The sequence below is a fragment of the Centruroides sculpturatus genome, unplaced genomic scaffold (genome assembly GCF_000671375.1).
Source record: "Centruroides sculpturatus isolate CEXI.00-Female unplaced genomic scaffold, Cexi_2.0 scaffold705, whole genome shotgun sequence".
NCBI lineage: Eukaryota > Metazoa > Arthropoda > Arachnida > Scorpiones > Buthidae > Centruroides > Centruroides sculpturatus.
The window spans coordinates 416,535-439,593 of NW_019384916.1; the positions used below are offsets into that span (position 1 = coordinate 416,535).

Below are 23,059 nucleotides of genomic sequence, written 5' to 3' on the forward strand. Positions count from 1 at the left end.
TTCAAACTTCACATGCAGTGAAAAAATGCACAAGAAAAATAAATGCAATCCATTGTCACCCAAGTCATCTCTTACTCTTCCATTATAGTTAAATGTTTTCAATGTTTTTTTTTCATTTTATTTTTTGTGTTTCACTTTATCTAATGTTAGCAATAAAATATTACGTTTTACAATTGTTATAATTAAAATCATACATCTAGGTTAAGTAAGGACAACTGTTGAAAAATACATAAAAACTTTCTGTTCAACCCAATATAAACTTTACTTATTAAAGTCTAAGAAGAAGGTTGTAATATTGACTATTGAGATGAAAAAGGAATTTATCATAAAGCATGAAAGTGGTATGTATGTGACAGATCCAGAGACCATATTTAAGATGTTAAAGTCAACCAGTAAATGGAATTTATTTTATTATACAGTATTTGCATATTTCATTTATTGTTTTCATATTTTAATTTATTATTAAAGCATTTAATTGTGTTATTTTTTTTTCCTTAAATTATGTGTATTTGCAATTTTAAATTTATAAAAATGGATATTAAGATCTGGGAATGAATTAATTCACTTTCTATTATTTCTAATGGAAAAACTTGATTCAGACTTTGAATAATTCAGTTTGAACAGTCTCCTGGAATGAATTAAATTCAAAGTACAAGGCAATACTATAAATTAAATTCACTTTGAAAGTTTGTAGAAACAAGTAGAAGCTATTGTAAAATTATTATTCATTATGAATCTGCTGAACAATGAATTACAAGTTGGTACTCATAATTCATTGTTCAGCAGATTCATATCAGTTACTGCTACCATATCAGTTAATGCTCAATTAGAAGTATTGAGTCTGCTGAATACAGCCATTGATTTAAGGACTATGGATAAAACTCATACAGAATAGTTCATATATAAACCAATACATTCTAAATTTTTATCTCTCAATTTTGTAATTAAAAATTTATATACAGTATGTCCCAAATTAAACTTGACATTTCCAACCATCTACAGCAAAAACTATTCATCAGAAAGTCATGAAAGTTTGGGAATGCCTTAATGAGTTGGGAATTTTTTTCTAGAGCAAAAAAAAATACTTCCAAAAACCACCATTAGATGGTGCTTCTCAAGCTGAAATAGAATATTTGCCTACAAAATCCCCAGACTTGAATCCATGAGATTATTGGCTCTGGGGCTATCTCAAAGACTTGGTCTACCATGATCTCACAACATTGCTGTCAAACTTTAAAGACAACATAGCACACCATGTGCATAACATTCCAAGGCAATACACTGCATGCAACTGTTTAACATGCTGTTTTATGCTTTCTGATGGTAGCATTAGGGTTTCTCATTTCCCGGTCTTTTGCTTGTCCTGGGATTCCAAAGAAATCCAGAGATATAATTAATTATTTTTAAGATATAAAATAAATCTTAAAAATCAAATAATATAATTATTTTTCATTTTTAAGTAACTTAATACATCCCGCAACCTCCAAAATAGTAATAATAATAATAATAATAATAATAGTGTAAAATACGTCCGTGGAATGTTATTTAATTTGATGATAATTCGATTATCTGTTCATCTATTAATATTTAATAATAGTAGTGTTTCTAATGGAACGGAGAGATAATAACCTGTAAGTCATTTCACCAACAAGATTTTTTTCGATTGCTTAAGAGCAAAAAAGGATTTTAAAACTTATTAAATATAAAATTTAAATAAAGTCACTATTGTTTCTTAATTTTTAGATGATAATTTTAAAATATCAATTTTTTTTTTCATTAATAAATATGAAATGTTCGCCGAAGGTTATTATATTTTAATCAGTTAAGTAGCTCTTATCTAGCAAAAATCGCCAAATCGCAGGGTCGTTCTTTGAAATTTACGAGAGAATTGATAAACTTCATGGTCAATTTTAACAAGTAAAATTAATGAATTCATCTATCATTTAAGAATATTTTAATAATTGCACTCGTCTAATATATTCTTCTATTTAACATTATCCGGTATACTATTATTCTATAGTTCAGATAAACTAATGCATTCTAAAATACTGAATAGACTTAAGCCTACTAGTTATTTGAAACTAATTAGAACGTTTAAGCTTTACTGAAAATATTTTAAATTTAAATTGTTACTGAAAATTCCTGAATTTTTTAAAATATCTTTTTATTGGCTCAATCCTCGATGGCTATTTTGATAAACACATTTTGTAAATTATTTCCTACGTGTTAGACAATCGTTAGAANAAATGGAATTTATTTTATTATACAGTATTTGCATATTTCATTTATTGTTTTCATATTTTAATTTATTATTAAAGCATTTAATTGTGTTATTTTTTTTTCCTTAAATTATGTGTATTTGCAATTTTAAATTTATAAAAATGGATATTAAGATCTGGGAATGAATTAATTCACTTTCTATTATTTCTAATGGAAAAACTTGATTCAGACTTTGAATAATTCAGTTTGAACAGTCTCCTGGAATGAATTAAATTCAAAGTACAAGGCAATACTATAAATTAAATTCACTTTGAAAGTTTGTAGAAACAAGTAGAAGCTATTGTAAAATTATTATTCATTATGAATCTGCTGAACAATGAATTACAAGTTGGTACTCATAATTCATTGTTCAGCAGATTCATATCAGTTACTGCTACCATATCAGTTAATGCTCAATTAGAAGTATTGAGTCTGCTGAATACAGCCATTGATTTAAGGACTATGGATAAAACTCATACAGAATAGTTCATATATAAACCAATACATTCTAAATTTTTATCTCTCAATTTTGTAATTAAAAATTTATATACAGTATGTCCCAAATTAAACTTGACATTTCCAACCATCTACAGCAAAAACTATTCATCAGAAAGTCATGAAAGTTTGGGAATGCCTTAATGAGTTGGGAATTTTTTTCTAGAGCAAAAAAAAATACTTCCAAAAACCACCATTAGATGGTGCTTCTCAAGCTGAAATAGAATATTTGCCTACAAAATCCCCTGACTTGAATCCATGAGATTATTGGCTCTGGGGCTATCTCAAAGACTTTGTCTACCATGATCTCATAACATTGCTGTCAAACTTTAAAGACAACATAGCACACCATGTGCATAACATTCCAAGGCAATACACTGCATGCAACTAACTGTTTAACATGCTGTTTTATGCTTTCTGATGGTAGCATTAGGGTTTCTCATTTCCCGGTCTTTTGCTTGTCCCGGGATCCCAAGAAATCCAGAGATATAATTAATTATTTTTAAGATATAAAATAAATCTTAAAAATCAAATAATATAATTATTTTTCATTTTTAAGTAACTTAATACATCCTGCAACCTCCAAAATAGTAATAATAATAATAATGTGTAAAATATGTATAAAAATTACTTTTGAGTTACGTAGAAATTTTCAAAAATAAAAAAAGTTTATTAAAGTCTGTTGGAAACTGCTTACAACAAAAATGCCTTTGAATTGAGTTGAAAATTTAAAAGAAAAAAATGAATTTAGATCAAACTTCTAACTTAGAAGGTAATTTTCGTTTTTTAAATAAAACATAATACAAAATATTATTGTAAATTTTTGATTTTAAAAAGCAAAGATGGCCAATAGGCTACTCCAATCACTCAATCTGGTTCTTATTTTAGTAATGAAAAGTCCTGCTACCAAGAATGCCCTTTCTGATTCAATTGATGTGGGTGGAATTGTCTTTAATGCATTTAAGAGGAGACAGATGTTATGTGTTTTTTCACCAGTAACCTGGAAGATTTCTAGTTCATTTTTGAGATGTGTTGCAGTATTTCTTTTGCTGTTGAGTATTCTTGATTTGTCTATCTCGGCTGCTTTAATAGTGGCATCAAGCTTATAGCCTGATAATTTGGCAGTTCGTTTGGCTTTAATAATTAAGTTATGAAGAAAGATTTAATACTTGCATATTTTATATTTGTTTGTATCCTGTTCCAATTTGCACAACCTGGCATAATGCAGTTATTAGAGCTACTGGGCATGGTTAAAAATTAAGACAGCATCGGTGCAATTATTCAAGATATTACAGGTTCCGACAAGTAAAGAATTTTCGGAGTCCTGCCACAAATAGGCTACATATTGATTATTGACAATCTGTGACATGCCATAATGAGCAAAAATTTAAAAATGTAATAAGCAGGCTTAACATTAATAAATACAAATGTTTTCTGACAGTTTATGGGTTAATTATACTTTCTATTTGCAAAATTTCCTCAATAGTGGCCATCATGTTTTAAACATGTTTGTTCACATTAGACAGATAATTTTGTAGCTCATTGTTATGTTCTGCATAAAGCTATAGTATGCCCTCTAATGGTGGTTTTTAGAACTAACTTTTTTTGCTGTAAAAACTTCCCTTCATCTCATTAAAGTATTCCCAAACTTTCATGACTTTCTAATTTTGCTGTAGCCAGTTGGGAAATATCAAGTTTAATTTGGGATACCTTGTATGTACTTGATAATTAATCAACTCTTATAAATATTTCCTAATAAAAAATATTTATTATTAAGAAAAACTGGATATTCCTTTGGTGCTAACAACATATTCTTACTAGTGCAGTTATTTATAAACTTAAAAATATGCAACATTGTACTGTACATAAATTGGTTAGTTTAACTCATATTAACAAAATTATTGAAAGTTTAACTTGTATATAAAGAATTTCAAATTTGCAAAACAGGCTTATCATTTATGTCCTTCGTTCACCAACATATTCATTATTCACAAGAAAAATGTATAAAAGTATGCAAATTCTAATTTAACAAATTTAACTATTATTTAACAAACTTTCACTGTTTCCAAGCCTCTAAATCAAAGATCCCCAAAAGAGTTAATAAGGCATTTTTTGGGATTAGTTGAAAATAGTTTGATAAAAATTATTTATGCACTGGGTTATGTATATTAGTATTTCTCAAAAAGTGTGCTGAGAAATCTTTAAAAAAAGTGTCATTTTTATTTTAATATCATTGTCCAAATATATGTACAATACCATTAATAAGAATAAAGTACACAAAGGATCTTTTTATAACAAACTGAAATTGACATATCCGAATACAGGGGCATCTGCATTCAGGCAACAACACTGTTTAAATAAAGATTATCTATCATCCACAAACCACATAAAACGAATCAATGCAACACTGTATAAATGCACAGTACCACTGAATTATCTCATAAAGTCAAAATACAGGATCTTGTCTCTAGTCTCTCTAGTTCTCTGGAGTTGTATGGGTAGACCTGTGGTGTATTATATATATTGTGTTAATATTGTCATATTAAACTGTGTTTGTATTGTAAAGTAAATAATTTAAGGTTAGGTGATTTATTTAGGTAATTTAAATGTATATGAAAATTAAAAATGCTACAAAACTGTTTTTTTTTTTTTTTTTTAAATAGAAAAAACTGAAAATGGATATACAAAAATTTTTAAATAAAAAAGAAACTATTGATGTAGTACAGTAGTTCTGCAGCAGATACAAATATATCCATTGAAAATAGCGATAATATGGACAATACCAGCACTGATGAATCTCAGCCAAAAAGATCAAAAATTAGTTCAAGAAAATAAAATGAAGATTACTTAAATTTTGGTTTTACATGGACAGGGGACATAAATTTTTTCTTACCTTTATGTTTTATATGTGAACATAAACAAAGCAAACAGTGCAATGGTTCCTAGCAAGCTAAAATGCCATATGGAAAAAGTTCATCAAAATTTTGATGTCTAAAAACAAAAGGTATTTTGAACGATTAATGATAAATAGTGTCAAACAAACACAAAAATTTGAAAATACAATAAAAGTGTCTGACAAAGCACAAACTGCCTCCTATGAAGTAGTGCAACGTATTGCACAAAAAAAGAAAACCTCATTTGATTGGAGACACATTGATCAGTCTGCTTGTTGTATCTTGCTAATGGTGAAATGTATGTTTGGCAAAGATAAAAAAGCTGAAATAAATAAAATTCCACTTTCCAACAATACTGTAAGTCAAAGAATAATCAATATGTTGGAAAATATAGAAAAAAATGTTCAACAAAAACATGATGGTCAAATTTTTGCTCTGTAGATATCAGCAGGAAAGCACAATTAATGGGATTTGTTTAATTCATTAATGGAGATTTAATTATGAACCAATTTTTATTTTGTCAAGAATTGCCAGGAAGAATGACAAGGAAAGAAAATATTTAATTTTGTAGATAACTTTTTTGAAAAGATAAAGTTATCATGGAATTTTTATATAGACATTTCTACAGATGATGCATCAATGATCAAACCTGAAACATGTTTTCTGGCCTTTGCAAAACAAAAAAATGTAAATCTTATTTCTACACATTGCATTATTCATTGAGAAGCTTTAGTAGGCAAAACTTTCCAGACAGAATTAAGCATAGCTGATGTAATAAAAATTGTTAACTATATTAAAAGTAACCTTTAAAATCACAAATTTTCAAAGAATTAAGTGACAGCATGGAATCTATGTACAGTACAATTGTTTATTACTACATAATGATATTTGTTGGCTTTCTAGAGGAAAAATTTTAGCTGATGTATTTGAATTGCAAGCAGAATTTTGTATATTTTTTAAAAATGAAATAAGTACCACGGGAAAACAAAAGAGTCGTATGAAAACACAAAAATTTTATGATTGTTTTAACAATGAATTGTGGTGTGGAAAACTGGCTTACATAGAACATATATTTGCACATCCCAATATTTTAAATAGTAGTTTACAAGTGCAAAATGAAAATATCTTAGCATCAACAGATAAGTTAATTGCTTCTGATAAAAAATTCAAATTTCAAATTCAATCTTTATTATTTAATATAATGGGTGTTATTACAAAGGGGTTAAATAAACACTGTTAGTTTATGTTTGATACATGAACAAAGAATTTATATAATGTTAACTTGGCAAAACTGTCACTGAATCACCGAATAAAATTTGGTAACAAAAATCAGATGGCAGTGTAGCAACTAGAACATACAAAAGAATGTGGCAAGAATCAAGATAATGTTTTCTCATANATATTTTAAATACTAGTTTACAAGTGCAAAATGAAAATATCTTAGCATCAACAGATAAGTTAATTGCTTCTGATAAAAAATTCAAATTTCAAATTCAATCTTTATTATTTAATATAATGGGTGTTATTACAAAGGGGTTAAATAACATTGTTATTTTAAGTTTGATACATGAACAAAGAAATTATATAATTTATACAAAGTTAGCATGGCAAAACTATCACCGAATAAAATTTGGTAACAAAAATCAGATGGCAGTGTAGCAACTAGAACATACAAAAGAATGTGGCAAGAATCAAGATAACGTTTTCTCATATCCATCACTGTAGTTCCACAAAAAGAACACTCAGAGTCACCTACGACATTAATTATTTTACCACTTAGGTTTATCAAAAACCTATTTAATCTAAATTGTGCAGCAAATGACTTTACTCTATAACTCAAGTTAGACAATAAATAAGACGCTGGACTCCACATTCCATTAAGAAAAATTTCACTGTTCCAACCTCTTTCCCTCAAATAATGAGCATCTTTTAACCAATATAAGTCTCTTAGTCATTGATCACAGTCCAAAAAGAACAAACTTTTGCTTAAATACATATAATCCAATATTATTTAGTAATCCTTTAGCAATAGCAAGCCATGGCTTCAAAAAGGAATTACCATTTATCTTTGAAAGTCTTGTATATGTCAATTTTCGGTGGTCATTTTCCAGTAGGTCAATAAGTTTCCTCCAAAATCTAAACAATTTTATCGGCAATCCAATAACGAGGGGAGGTTTTCCCAATTCCATTCTCACTGCAGGTCCTAAGACAGATTTGTTAATATGGAACACCTGCTTAAAGTAGAATAGCTGCATTGATTCAAATTTGTCTACTAAAAGACCGCCCCAAACCAGAAAAACATATAACATACTTGGTCCAATCAAAGAATCAAATACAGTCAACCCCCCCATAACATTCGGACCCCTAGAGGAATCCGAACGGGTTCCTATAGTTCGAATTCCTATATCACGGCGAAAAAATTGCGACAGTATTCGTACAAACATACTAAAAAAACTATAATTCGGTAAAACGTCATCGCCGACTCATGTCGAGACCGGATTGCACAAACCGTTGAGTTTAAATGAGCAGCGGATCTACTAAAAACCATTTATTATTTAACGTCCATAAAAATTATATTTATATTAATGATGTCTCTAAAGTTCAGTGAATTTTTCGCAAAAAAAATAATTTATCAGGAAGCACGTGAGTGCCATTCGATGACAATCTCCACGACGAAAACAAGCTTAAGCAACGGCATAGTCAAACAGTGCACACTCAGTAAGCAATCCTACAATTTTTTGTTTATAGCATAGTTTATATGGATTATTCCCAAAAAAATGTACATATTTTGGAAATGTTGAGTTGAATTAGTCTAGAATCGATTAATTTTATGGAAGAAACCTTTCAAACAGCCGTAGTCCATAAACTGCATACGTGCTAGGCTGTGATTGGCTAGACTCGTAAAAGCTGGATTCATAAAACTCGAAACATATCTACAATGTTATGGGGGGGTCGACTGTAATTTAAAATAATTATTTAATTAAGTAACTTTAATTTTAATAAGTAACTTGACTTTAGATCTTGCAGCAAGTAATCCTTTATTTAGATCTGTGTTTCTCAACCTCTAATGAATCGTCACTCCTTCAATAAAACCGTTATGTAGTATTGCCTTCTTCACTTCAAAATTCCGATGCCCAGGGCCAAGGCTAACACCAAATTCGTACTGCATTGAATAGACTAGTGACTAGTGTAATATTATTTGTTTAATTATTGTACGATATAATGAATAAAATATCTAATTATTCCTAATATAATGTTTTACTATATCGCCCAGAAAATTGTTTTTTGCCCCCCCAAAATATAAATTGTCACTAATTTCCCCCTGAACATGGAAAAACGCCCACATGGGGGTGATATCGACCCCGTTGAGAAACACTGATTTAGATGATAGGAGAATGTGCCATGTGAAGAAAAATAAATACCCAGGTATTTAAAATTTGACATAATTTCCAGTTTATGATTTTCTAAACTAAAATTATCTGTTTTTTTAGTCCTTTACAAAAAATCATTAGTTTCATCTTTTCCGAATTAATTGTCAATCAATAATCTTACTCAGAGATATTGAGAAGATAAAGTCTTTCCCTAAGCAAAGAACCTGAATTAGCCAAGAGAAGGATATCATCAGCATAAAGAAGACAGTTAATTTTGACATGAGAAGACAATGCTATCATAGAACTTTAACCTCTCAGAAATTTAGGGAAGTTGTTCAAAAACAAAACAAAAAGGATAGGACTCATTGGTTCTCCTTGAGGGAGTCCTCTATTAGACACAACATAATCAGTTCAAAATAAAAAAGTTTCTATAAAATATCTAGTATTAGAAAAGAGGCTCTTAAGTAAGTTGGCAAAAAGTGCAGAAAGACCAATGCTTCTAAGCTTATATCATAATAAATCATAATCGACTGTATCAAAAGCTTTCTTGAGATCAATAAAAGCAGTATATAGTTTCTCTCATTTTTTCAAAAGTGATATTTGTTTATTTTGACTGGTCTTATTCAAGACCAGTCAAAATAAACAAATTGTATTTGACGCCTCTATTTTTAACAAATGCTCCTTAAGAGAGGTGTAACAATATTAAACTCATTCATCCAATTCCGGAGACAATTTGCCATAATAGTTGAAAAAACTTTTCTAAATACATTAATTAAAGCGATTGGTCTATAATTAGTTGGCATCTGCCTACTTTCCCTCTTATAAATCATTCTTAAAGCTATTTGTTTCCAAAATAAAGGAAAAGAGCAACTACACCAAAAGGAGTTAAACATATCCAATATATTCTGTAGAAAGGTATTTTATCATTTCATTCCTTATATTATCAAGACCTGGGGCCTTAGATAATTTTAATTTTCTGATTACAGTTTCCAATTCACTCAAAGTGATAAAGTCATCCAAAAGAGGAACATTATTACGAAAAATCAATATAAATTACTGTATTTGGTCCAGCGAAATACTCTTGCAGATAATTCAACCAATCCGAGGAAGATATAGCATTTTCATTTGGTTTCTTAATTCGAAATTTATTAACCAGTGACCAAAAACTCTAGTATTTTTTGTCTTCAATAATAATGAGTTTATTTTAGCCAAAAATAACTTTTTCTTTGCCTTTTAATTTGCAGTATTCGTCCAATAAATTTCTACTTTTGTTTCTTCGAAACATTCATAGTATTCAGTTCTTTGTTTTCTTTAAACGTAGACACTGAGGATCAAATCATTGCTTCTCAAATGATAACAAAGAAATGTTTTTCTTAACCATTCCACATCGTAAAGCTGAAGTCAATAAAATCTTTAAAAGTTCATCATAGTAACTCTGCGCATCCAGCAGAAATGTTTTTTTAACCAAGGTATATAGCAAACTGATCAAAGACAGATAGTCATCCAATCTTTCTTGTTTCCACATGTAGCGAATTTTTGAAAGTTTCAGAGTCAATAATCTGTCCATCGTGAATTCAAATGATATTGTAATTGGAAAATGATCAGAATTGAAAATATCAAGAACTCTAAAATCCAGTAGTCTGTCTAGTAAATTTACATTTACTGTTATTAGATCAATAACAGATAGACTGACTGTCGAAAGAAAAGTAAATTTAGCTGGGTAGTCTGAGGTACATCAACCATTTAAGATATACAATCCGTGCGACTTAATCAATTGTAAAAAGCTTTTTCCTCTTTGATTCAATATTAAATCATTAGATCTTCGGAAATTTAAAACATTAATATTACTCCCAGCATAAAAATTATCTAGTTCCTTGCCTATTCTAGCATTCATGTCTCCCAAAATAACTATCATCCTCAGAGAAATTCGTCAACATGTCTTCCATTTTTTTTTAACAGTGCATCATAAAGGTGTATTCTCAAAAGAAAACAAGAACAATTATCAAACTTTGACTAAGTGAATAAACATTTCTTCTATAATTAAATATAATCACTATTATATTGTCGGAGTTAAACAACATTTCCGAAGAACCTAATTTTTGAGAAACTGCAAGAATGAGACCACCATATGGACGAATGGGACCAGTTGGTTTTCTAGCAGATTTGTTCATATAAAAACAAATCTGGGTTCAGCAAAGAAAGAACTGGTTTATAAGAGTTAGTTAACCAAGTCTCAGTAGAAGCAACTAAATCATAATTTTGCAATTTACAGTAGAACCTCGATTATCCGGACTAATTGGGAATGAAGGTAGTCCGGATACGGAAAAATTTGGATAATTGAAACAAATACTTTAATTTGTCTTTTAATGATAATACAACACGTTTTCTTTTCGATGACATATCGGTAATATTAAAAGTAAATACTGTATTTAAATCGTGATCAAATTTTCAAGAAACAAACGTTCGTATTGAATTTGGACTACTACTGACCAACGCTAACAGACTACCTATTGTTTAAAAGGCCCTCTGGTGGCGCAAGAAGACGGATTTTATAAAATAAAAAGCAGTTGAAACAGCATTTTTATGAATAAAAATTTTACAAACTATTTATCGTTTTATGATGAATAAAATTTTTTTGTCGCATTCGCGGCTTTTAAGTAATGCGTAAACCTTCAAGGCGCGAGGCCCTTCGGACCACAAGGCATAGGCGGTGGCCCACGTTGTCCATGCCTTACGCCACCCTTAGTCATAGAAATGATGTAATTTGAATATAAATTATTTATAAATACGCATGTCAAGTTATATTTTTATTACTACGTAAAATATATTTAAGAGTTTACGACCACTGTGCTGGGTAAGACGCTGTTGAGACAAAAAAAGTTATGCATCCATCACGTACATAAACAGTGTTGTAATTCGCCAAGTGCAAATCAGCAAATTCATAAAATTTTTGTTTATTTTGAACAATCCAGATAATCAAAATCCGGATAATAGAGGTCTGGATAATCGAGGTTCTACTGTATATATAAACTCTTGATCATTCACTGTCAAATCCAGCCTTCCTTGACAATTCCAAGACAATATTCTCATTTCCAAAGTTTTATTTTCCTGTTTAGAAATTGTTCCACTTATCCCTTTTGGTTGGATTTGTGTCAGATAAAAAATTATGCTTGTGGATGAATAAACTTGATGAAAATAATTTAGCTGTTTCCTAAGATTCCTGAACAGATGATAAATTTTCTTGCACAAATGCTGAAAAACCATTGGGATTTGCTTCAAAAGGCAATGAAAACATATTTTCCATCTATTAAATTGAAAAAATATGACTGGATTCATAATATTTTTATTAATGATACATCAAACTGGAATCCTTGTAATCATCAAAAAGGAAATCAAGAACTGATTTCCCTTTCATTTGATTGAACATTAAAAATCAAACTTTTGCAATTTCATTTGGATACTTTTTAAATTTCAGTCAGAGATAAATATCCAAAGTTATCTAAAAGAGCAATAAATATTTTACTCCAATTTTCTGTGGTATTTATGTGAGTTAGGATTTTCAACTCTCACTAACATGAAAAATAAAAAATGATCAAGATTGGAAAATGTTGAAGATGAATTGCAAGTTGCTCTGTCTGAAATAAGACTTGATATAGCAGAAATAATAAAACATTATCAATTATGTATTTCACATTGACTATACTTTTTTATATAAAAATTCATTTGATCTCTATCAAATATTTGAATAATTTAAAGCTTTGTTGAAGGCATACATATTTTCTTTTTTTAATTATTTATTTAAATATTTTTATATTTTATTCTGGTTGTAAGAATTGTTTGCATAACACAGATATAATGCAAGTATAAATAAAAATCTGTTAATATTATTTTTAGTTCTATTTATTTAATTTAGAAATTTCTTTTTCTATGTCTACATAAGTGTGCTGCAAAATTTTTATTCTTTGGAAAATATGCTAAGAGAGTAAAAAAATTGAGAAACACTGATGTATATGACAGTTCAGGAGGTTGTAAATTTACACACTGTAAGTAGATCTTTTCTATTAAAATGTTGCATAGATTAATTACTGGCTCAACAAATTTATTTATTCTTATTATTATTATTATTTTGGGTTTATACTGTTGTACAATCCATTGAGATAATGTTATTTACAAGACATCATCAAAACAGATTGTATTATATTAAAAATTATCTTTTTTCATTTACTATATGTTATAAAATGTTTTATAATAATGATAACTTGATTCTATATAGAATATGAATATACTATACAGAACTATGAATATGAACTATATAGAATATGAAACTGTCCATCCTGTACAACATCTGTACGTNAGTATTTATATATATAAAAAAAACTATATTACATACAAATAAAAACCCAGCAAAGTGGGTCCTTGCAGCTAGTATACTAATAAATGAGTGTTTTAGACTATCAGAAATTCTTTGTCCCAATGTATTTTTTATGTCAATGTAGTTCTCTCAATATATTGTAGTTGGATGAGCATTGTATTACACCAGGATGACTGATACCAGCGATTATTTTGAGAATGGACAAATTTTGTTCATATATATGGGGTTTCAACCTCTTTTTGTAAATATGTATATATATAACTATATAAAAAGGGTGATAAGAAACTGACATTCATTTTCTATTCTGATAATAAACTTCTAATTTATCTTGAGGATTTCATACATCACATATTCTGGACAGAATGAGGTAAGTGTAACAACAACATATTTTGTTAGTAAAGAGAAAAAGAAAGATATCCAGATTTTTGGGGGGTTGTTTAGATTAACTGGAATTTCAAACTGCTGAGGTTCAAATTAACAAGGTCCTACTAAATATAACAGAATTTAAATTTAAAATTTATTGTTCTTTTTGTTACTTGCATGATTCACATTAAATTCTATGTAAAAATCTTTTCCAATATTTTAACATGCATAAAAGTTTTATTACACTATATATAGAGCATTCATAATTCAGAAGTATAGAAATAAACTTTTTAAAATAATTTACAGTACTAAAATGTTTAAAATTTTGTTTTTATGAGATACTAGAAATAATTTTTTTAACTATAATAAAAAACGCGAATACACGGTTCACAAAAATTATTTGTAAAAACGCAAAGAATCTTTCACTCGCACATATAGGTCAAACTAGGAATTTGAAGCTGTGATAAATGAATAAAAACCTTGTCTTATATGCAAGTAAATAAGGTATACTTTTCTTTGTGCGCTTGAGCTCCTGAATCTCTAAGTCAATGTAGGACCTCTTTGGTTTGTTCCATCAGAATTTTCAATGTGGCTGCAAAAACAAGAGTGTCATCGAAGTAAGGAACTACACCAAACAGACCTGCGAAAAGTTCATCCACAATTGCTTGAATAATTCCAGGTGATGAACTTACATCAAATTGTAGGCATTTTACCTTGTGGGCATCTTGATGAGTAATAATCATCTGTGCCTCAGTGGAGTTGTCATTGATCAAAAGCTGTAGTTAAGCTTGAGCCATATCAATTTTTGAGAAGAACCCACCACTTTTGAGTTCTGTGAGTAGACGATTTGCAGCCGGATATCAAGCAAGTGCCATATTAATGGTAACCTTATAGTCACCACTTAAGCGAATGTCGTTGGATGGCTTTACAACAAGATCTACTGGCATTGGCCCTTTCAGATTTATGGTAGGTTTCAATACTCCTTCCTTAATCAGACGATCTAGTTCAGCAATTCCCAACCCAGGGTACGTGATAGGTTGTTTAGGGGTACAGACAATAGTTAGTTATTATGGCAGAAAAAATATATTATGTATCACAAATTAATAGTATTAAAAAATTATTAGGTAAAAATGTTCCTTGAAACAATCACAAACTTTATTATACATTTCAAAATGCAAAAATAGAAATAAAAACTTATGCCACTGATTGTACAATGCAACAGATCAATAAATGTTGCACAGTCAGTCAATGGTAGTGGGGATACCATTATGTGTGATTAGTGATTATGCTATGGACTTTTGATGGTGGGGTGGTGTTACCCTTATTATTATTATCTCTCAACAATAACCCCACCCCACGTGTTGTTTGAAAAAGGTATTCTTTTGTTTATAAAAAGTATTTTTTATTGTTAGCAAGGAAAAGGACATAGCTAGTTTCTCCAGATTTTCTCTACAAGCAGTAATTTTTTTCATTATTTATTCAGTATTTTTATTAATTTTTTATTGACAAGACTATGTCTTGTTTATAAAATTGTACTGCCTGTTGTGCTACCAGCTTAGAGGTATGAAGGAGTACATGTCAAAAGTTGCAATTTAGCACAAAGTAATAGGTGCCCAAATCATGTGCGCATAAAAAGAAACCAGACTTGTAGGTACTCAGGGGACCGAGAACCGAGTCAAAATAAAATTCAAAATTGTGACACTCTCTACAAACAGGCAGTGCGAGATTTGTGCATGCGTTGCTTGTTGGGAAAATGCCACGGGGTATGCTAATGAAAAAAGGTTGGGAACCACTGATCTAGTTGAACCATTATTCTTGGACATAAAGCAAGTGTAAAGGTGCCAGCATTGAAATGTTTAGGTGGTATTGAAGGATCAATTGACAAGAACACAGGGGACCTGTGTACCTTCCAAGATAGTCATCAAAAACGTTAGCAAATTCGGAAAAAATTCCTTCCGTAGATTGTGTTTTGACTATGTGGATTCTGGACATATGGATACCTAGGGGTCAAAACCACTCCAGACTAAGAAGATTGACACAATCTCCTTCTGCCACTAACAATTATAATTGTCTTGCAAACCAACCATATCTAACATTGACATGGGCACTGGCCTTTTTTGGGCATTTCATTCTTTTGAAAATCTTGGGGTTGTATACTTACGAGTGTTAAGGTTGGCCCATTTGTTCAGCACCAAATCCTTTAGCTTTATTTCCTTTCCATCTTGTCTCTTGCAGGAACAAAATGTTCATTCTCTTTCTTTGCATAAGATCAATCAACTCTCTACTCTTCCCATTCAATGTTCCGATGTTTAAAGTACATATTCTAAAACTTGTCTTCCTCTTCTCTTTCTGGGCTAACTTCTTTATCCGAACCCATCCTTGGTTCAGTAGCCCCAGCTCATTTGACATAGTTTTTGGGCGACATGACTGTGCATCGCTTTGGGGGGATGTCCTAACACAGTTATAACTTACTTGTAGTCTAGCAGATATTCCATGTAGTTTTGGCAAAGGTTTTATGGCCAGATGCCCTTCCTGGTGCCAACCCTATTTGTTATATGGCTAAAAATTACAATTACACTTAAAGCCTTAACTTTTATTTACAATTTAATTAAACTTTCCACTAAAAGCTGGAATTTTTGTGAAAATTCAAAGTATTAAGTGAGTACTGGAAACAAATGAAAAGTATGTTTGTATAATTTACATTTAATCACTGTTACTTCAAAAATTTCCATTTTATTCAAATTGTGTTATACATTTGGTATCCAGAAAATCTTCTGCTTCTGTATTAGACAGACTTTCAGCCTATAATTGAATTTTATATAGTAAATAATTCAGTTCTGAGATTTATTTTCCATTTAGGAAGGTTTTTGTTTTGTAAAGAGTTTATTTTAGACTGGTCTTGCTGTAATGTAAAATTTGAATAGTTTACTACAATTTTAATATGATTATAAAATATACTAAAAATTTTTTCAAAAAATTTGGCATGTATTTGAAACAACTTTTAACATATTTGAAACAAGTCATGCTTATTACAAGACTATTAATCAGCCCCTGAAGTAACAAGTTCTATTCTTCAGCAAAAATAGAACTTAACTATGGAAATTCAGAAGTGAACTCAAAATCTCAAAAACCCTTACATAGAGCTCAGACATTTTGTCCTTTATAATAATGAGCAATTAGTGTAGTATGTACTCATTCAATATGATGCCATTGCAGAAGAGCACTATTGCTATCAAAAATTCTTCTTTCCCTGTTGTTGGAGAGAAAAATTGAAAGGTTTTTCCAAATGAAAACAGATTGCAAATCGTCCATAAACTAAACCTTAATTTATCTATAAAAAATTATCGAGATTCCAGTATTAGTAGTGTCCTCACTACTCCAAATGAACAGGAGGAAAAGGTCAAAAAGGATCCTAAGACATAAGAGTTCTTTATGCAAGAAGACCTATTAAATCTTTTTATAAGGTTTTTCTTGAAACAGGTTTCTCAGTGACTGATTACAGTTTTAAGGCAATGTTTCCCAAATTTTTATCACTAGGAACCAGCAGCTTTCAGTAATTTTTCTTGATGCTCATATGAAATATATAAATACATCATATATGTGCAAAAATTCTTATCACAATTAGTTTTTACCAAATTCATAATTGTTATGCAATATACATTTTTCAAATTCTACTCTGTAGCAACCAAAATTGATGTTCTGATGAATAAATTGCTATTACTTTTAACCTTTAATTAATTAATAAATAATACTGTAAGCTACAAAATTATTTAATTATTAGAATAATTTAGTATTTCAGGTTATAGCTGTAATTGAATTTCCATAATCTGTGATAATTGTTGATAGTAAGTAGAGTCAAACTCTAAATTAGGTTATTGCTTTTCAAAAAAAATATCAACAGGAACCAGTTATTTATTTATGGGCTCAAAGGCCCATTATCATCACCTCATTCAAATAGAGCTAGTTTTATTAAAAGTTAACAAAAAAATCTTACANAATTTTTCTTGATGCTCATATGAAATATATAAATACATCATATATGTGCAAAAATTCTTATCACAATTAGTTTTTACCAAATTCATAATTGTTATGCAATATACATTTTTCAAATTCTACTCTGTAGCAACCAAAATTGATGTTCTGATGAATAAATTGCTATTACTTTTAACCTTTAATTAATTAATAAATAATACTGTAAGCTACAAAATTATTTAATTATTAGAATAATTTAGTATTTCAGGTTATAGCTGTAATTGAATTTCCATAATCTGTGATAATTGTTGATAGTAAGTAGAGTCAAACTCTAAATTAGGTTATTGCTTTTCAAAAAAAATATCAACAGGAACCAGTTATTTATTTATGGGCTCAAAGGCCCATTATCATCACCTCATTCAAATAGAGCTAGTTTTATTAAAAGTTAACAAAAAAATCTTACAAATTTGTTTTTATCCTAATAATTACATAATTCAATGATATAGAAACAAAAAATTATAATTTATTCAAGGTACTTTTGCCTCTTTTACATTATTTATTATATTTACTGAGAAAACATTCATAGATTTTTCAATGCTTAGAATAATAGAAAATTCAAGTAAAACAAAAATTATTGTATTGTTTGTTGCAAATGATGATGGTTGAATGACAATGACATTGTTGCCTTAAGGTCAGATAAATCAAAACACGTGGTACTTATGAAAACAAAAATTATTTTAAAAAATTTGCTTTTTTTCAAACATTTGCCCAAATCATGTGCGCATAAAAAGAAACCAGACTTGTAGGTACTCAGGGGACCGAGAACCGAGTCAAAATAAAATTCAAAATTGTGACACTCTCTACAAACAGGCAGTGCGAGATTTGTGCATGCGTTGCTTGTTGGGAAAATGCCACGGGGTATGCTAATGAAAAAAGGTTGGGAACCACTGATCTAGTTGAACCATTATTCTTGGACATAAAGCAAGTGTAAAGGTGCCAGCATTGAAATNATTCATAATAAGTTACAAAACATATAAACAAGATAAGAAAGGGCACATTAGTCAAACTGTTCTCACAAAACTGAATAATTAGCAGACCTAGGTTTAAGGTGATTCACTTTATAGCACTTTGCTAATGCAATGCTTTTCAATAATATTCATGTTTAATATTTTCAGTTCTTACTTTCTCTTTACAAAACTTTTAAGTATTTTTTTTATTTACTATTTTTACTTTTTCATGTCTTTTTTAGGTTTGCATACTTAGTAAATGATATTGTAAATGTGTTTTTAGGCTGTTATATGCACTGGCAAATAACTCAAGGTGTAATTTGTTTTAAGGTAATATTCATTCTATGGCAGTGGTCCACAACCTAACCAGTAATATTACCCCCCCCTGCAATTGCCTGTGCCCGCAAATTGGAAAACACTGGGTTACAATATTCAGCCATTATTAAACATTAGAATAAATATGCATTAATGTATATTTATTCTAACATTTAAAGATGATTTTGAAAAAATTATATAATCCTGATTTATCACGTGGAGTACAGGCATACATCATTTTAAGAGCACTTCACTAATATGGCATCTTACTATTACATTCATGTTTATTATTTTTGGCACTTGCCTTGTCCTTAAGGGTATTTTACATGTTTTTTATTTTTCATTTTTACTTTTGCATTGTTTTTATAGGCCTAGCACTATTGCACACTAAGTGTGTAATATGTTTTTAAGTTTTGATATGCACTAGGTAAGTGGAAAGTAAGACTGTAATTTGTTTTAAGGTAATATTCATTCTATGGCAGTGGTCCACAACCTAACCAGTAATATTAGNGTTCAGAAATCAAAATAAAATTCACCAACCTTTCTATTACTAGAAAGATTCGACTTTGAAAAAAATCTACCTGAAGTAGATTTTAGAAGTAGACTGAAAACATTAGTATAAATTTTTCACTTACGTGCAAGATCTACTTAAGGTTGGTGGATTTTATTCATAAATGCTTTGTAATAAATGTACTATACAAGTTAATCATAATTAACGTTTATTTTTGTTTTTATCATCATATAATGTGTTATTTAATAAAGAATTTAATGCAAATTAATTATTTTATCTTACAGATTTAAAGTTAACAGTTATTTATATGTATGTGTGATATTAAAATGGAAACTGTCTTAATGTTTCTGCATCAAAGTTTAGCAGAGAGGTGAAGAGTACAGATTTTCTGTTTTATTCATTAATAAATTATGATTACTTACAAAAGGTTTCCCTTTTTGACTGTCAGAAATTGTCTTGTTGTGAGAAGGAACAATGGATGCTTGATTTGACAACATTCCAAACTGTCCAATTACAACTGTCTGGCTAGAAGTAGTAGAAGGAACAAAACCTGTCTGTCCCTGCAATACTGCAGTAGACTTGGCTGCAGTAATCATCGGTCCTGGCATACATGTCTTGCCTCCTGTAGCAATCACCTGACCAGTAGCTGTCACCAAGTTTGGGGAGGAAAGAGCCATTCCCTAAAAGGTTTCCCAGAATTCCATTACTTAACTATTACACAACTTAATCCTTTCTGCCCAATGTTAGGAGCCATAATAGTGACAAAAAAAAAATCTAAATTATATTTTTAAATCTAAAATTCTAATTAAAATCATCTTTTATTGTGAAAATAAAAATCTATCTATATTCTAAAGCTTTATAAATAAAAGATATTTTAAAATATTAAATATAATGTAATGTTGTTCAGTAATTTTTTTAAGATTCAGTAAAATATTTTTATAAATAATGATTAGTTGAACATTGTTTATATTTATTATCTATGATTATTCAGCATATTTTTTGATAAGCATGAATAATTAAAATTATAAAATATAAGCATAGATAATATGTATCAATGCAAATATTTGAATAACATATTTAGATTAGTATATTATAAATTGGAAAAAAGAAGTTAGAAATAATAATGTGCAAAAAGGTTGTGTCCCATCAAGCAAGAAAGGATTAAATGTGATGAATAAAATGAATGGTGAATGCAGATTGTGATATGCTTAAAGTATGAGAGAAAAGAAAAAATATATATTCTTTTTGTTAATTTTCTATAATTTTGTTAATTATTAGTTTTAGATACTCCCCTATGATTCTGACAGAACTTTCAAGTGAAAGAACAAGAAGCTGACATTATTTTATAATATATAAGCTCTCTCTGACAATATGTCAGAATTAACTTTTAATATTAGTTTGCAGTTAATGCTAAATTTTAAGAATGTCTTAACCAGTTAATGTTTATTGAAATATAAGTAGAATTAAGCTTAGAATAAGCAAAGCTATAATATATACATGCAAGAGCCAAGTATTAACTAAAATATTTTATATGGCATTTATTATAAATCAGTCTTGTACTGATTTTTATTAATTTTTAGATTATTAAATTTGAAACAAATTTAATTTCAAAATTTCAATAGAAAAACTGACAATTTTGTAACATTTGTATTTATAAAACTCTGATTTTAATTAAGTAATATAATTTGTTAATTAAATTTATCAATTTTATAAATTAATTATATTTAAAATTTTGAGCATTCACATACTTTTTAACAAATTTATTTATTAAATAAATAAAATTAGTTAAAATTATTCATGCCATAACAATGCAAAACCATAACATTAAACAATTCATATAAAGATGCAAGAAACAGCATTAGAAAATTAGAGAAGAATTGCAAGCAAAGTGCAAACAATTTAAATATCAAACATTTATATAATATTATTTTAAAATATATATTAATTATAAAATTTAATATAAAATACCTANTGCATTAATGTATATTTATTCTAACATTTAAAGATGATTTTGAAAAAATTATATAATCCTGATTTATCACGTGGAGTACAGGCATACATCATTTTAAGAGCACTTCACTAATATGGCATCTTACTATTACATTCATGTTTATTATTTTTGGCACTTGCCTTGTCCTTAAGGGTATTTTACATGTTTTTTATTTTTCATTTTTACTTTTGCATTGTTTTTATAGGCCTAGCACTATTGCACACTAAGTGTGTAATATGTTTTTAAGTTTTGATATGCACTAGGTAAGTGGAAAGTAAGACTGTAATTTGTTTTAAGGTAATATTCATTCTATGGCAGTGGTCCACAACCTAACCAGTAATATTACCCCCCCCTGCAATTGCCTGTGCCCGCAAATTGGAAAACACTGGGTTACAATATTCAGCCATTATTAAACATTAGAATAAATATGCATTAATGTATATTTATTCTAACATTTAAAGATGATTTTGAAAAAATTATATAATCCTGATTTATCACGTGGAGTACAGGCATACATCATTTTAAGAGCACTTCACTAATATGGCATCTTACTATTACATTCATGTTTATTATTTTTGGCACTTGCCTTGTCCTTAAGGGTATTTTACATGTTTTTTATTTTTCATTTTTACTTTTGCATTGTTTTTATAGGCCTAGCACTATTGCACACTAAGTGTGTAATATGTTTTTAAGTTTTGATATGCACTAGGTAAGTGGAAAGTAAGACTGTAATTTGTTTTAAGGTAATATTCATTCTATGGCAGTGGTCCACAACCTAACCAGTAATATTACCCCCCCCTGCAATTGCCTGTGCCCGCAAATTGGAAAACACTGGGTTACAATATTCAGCCATTATTAAACATTAGAATAAATATGCATTAATGTATATTTATTCTAACATTTAAAGATGATTTTGAAAAAATTATATAATCCTGATTTATCACGTGGAGTACAGGCATACATCATTTTAAGAGCACTTCACTAATATGGCATCTTACTATTACATTCATGTTTATTATTTTTGGCACTTGCCTTGTCCTTAAGGGTATTTTACATGTTTTTTATTTTTCATTTTTACTTTTGCATTGTTTTTATAGGCCTAGCACTATTGCACACTAAGTGTGTAATATGTTTTTAAGTTTTGATATGCACTAGGTAAGTGGAAAGTAAGACTGTAATTTGTTTTAAGGTAATATTCATTCTATGGCAGTGGTCCACAACCTAACCAGTAATATTACCCCCCCCTGCAATTGCCTGTGCCCGCAAATTGGAAAACACTGGGTTACAATATTCAGCCATTATTAAACATTAGAATAAATATGCATTAATGTATATTTATTCTAACATTTAAAGATGATTTTGAAAAAATTATATAATCCTGATTTATCACGTGGAGTACAGGCATACATCATTTTAAGAGCACTTCACTAATATGGCATCTTACTATTACATTCATGTTTATTATTTTTGGCACTTGCCTTGTCCTTAAGGGTATTTTACATGTTTTTTA

At 29.2% G+C, this 23,059-nt stretch overlaps 1 protein-coding gene across 1 annotated transcript in view; it reads right to left on the reverse strand.

Annotated features, from left to right (window-relative positions):
• Nucleotides 1-20,381, reverse strand: part of LOC111631756 (polyhomeotic-like protein 2) — a 101,735-nt gene extending 81,354 nt beyond the window's left edge. The window contains exon 1 of the mRNA XM_023376063.1: nucleotides 19,982-20,381. Within this exon, the coding sequence (XP_023231831.1) occupies nucleotides 19,982-20,236 (255 nt within the window). The 5' untranslated portion in view covers nucleotides 20,237-20,381. The remainder of the gene's footprint in view (nucleotides 1-19,981) is intronic.
• Nucleotides 20,382-23,059: the final 2,678 nt, after the last annotated feature.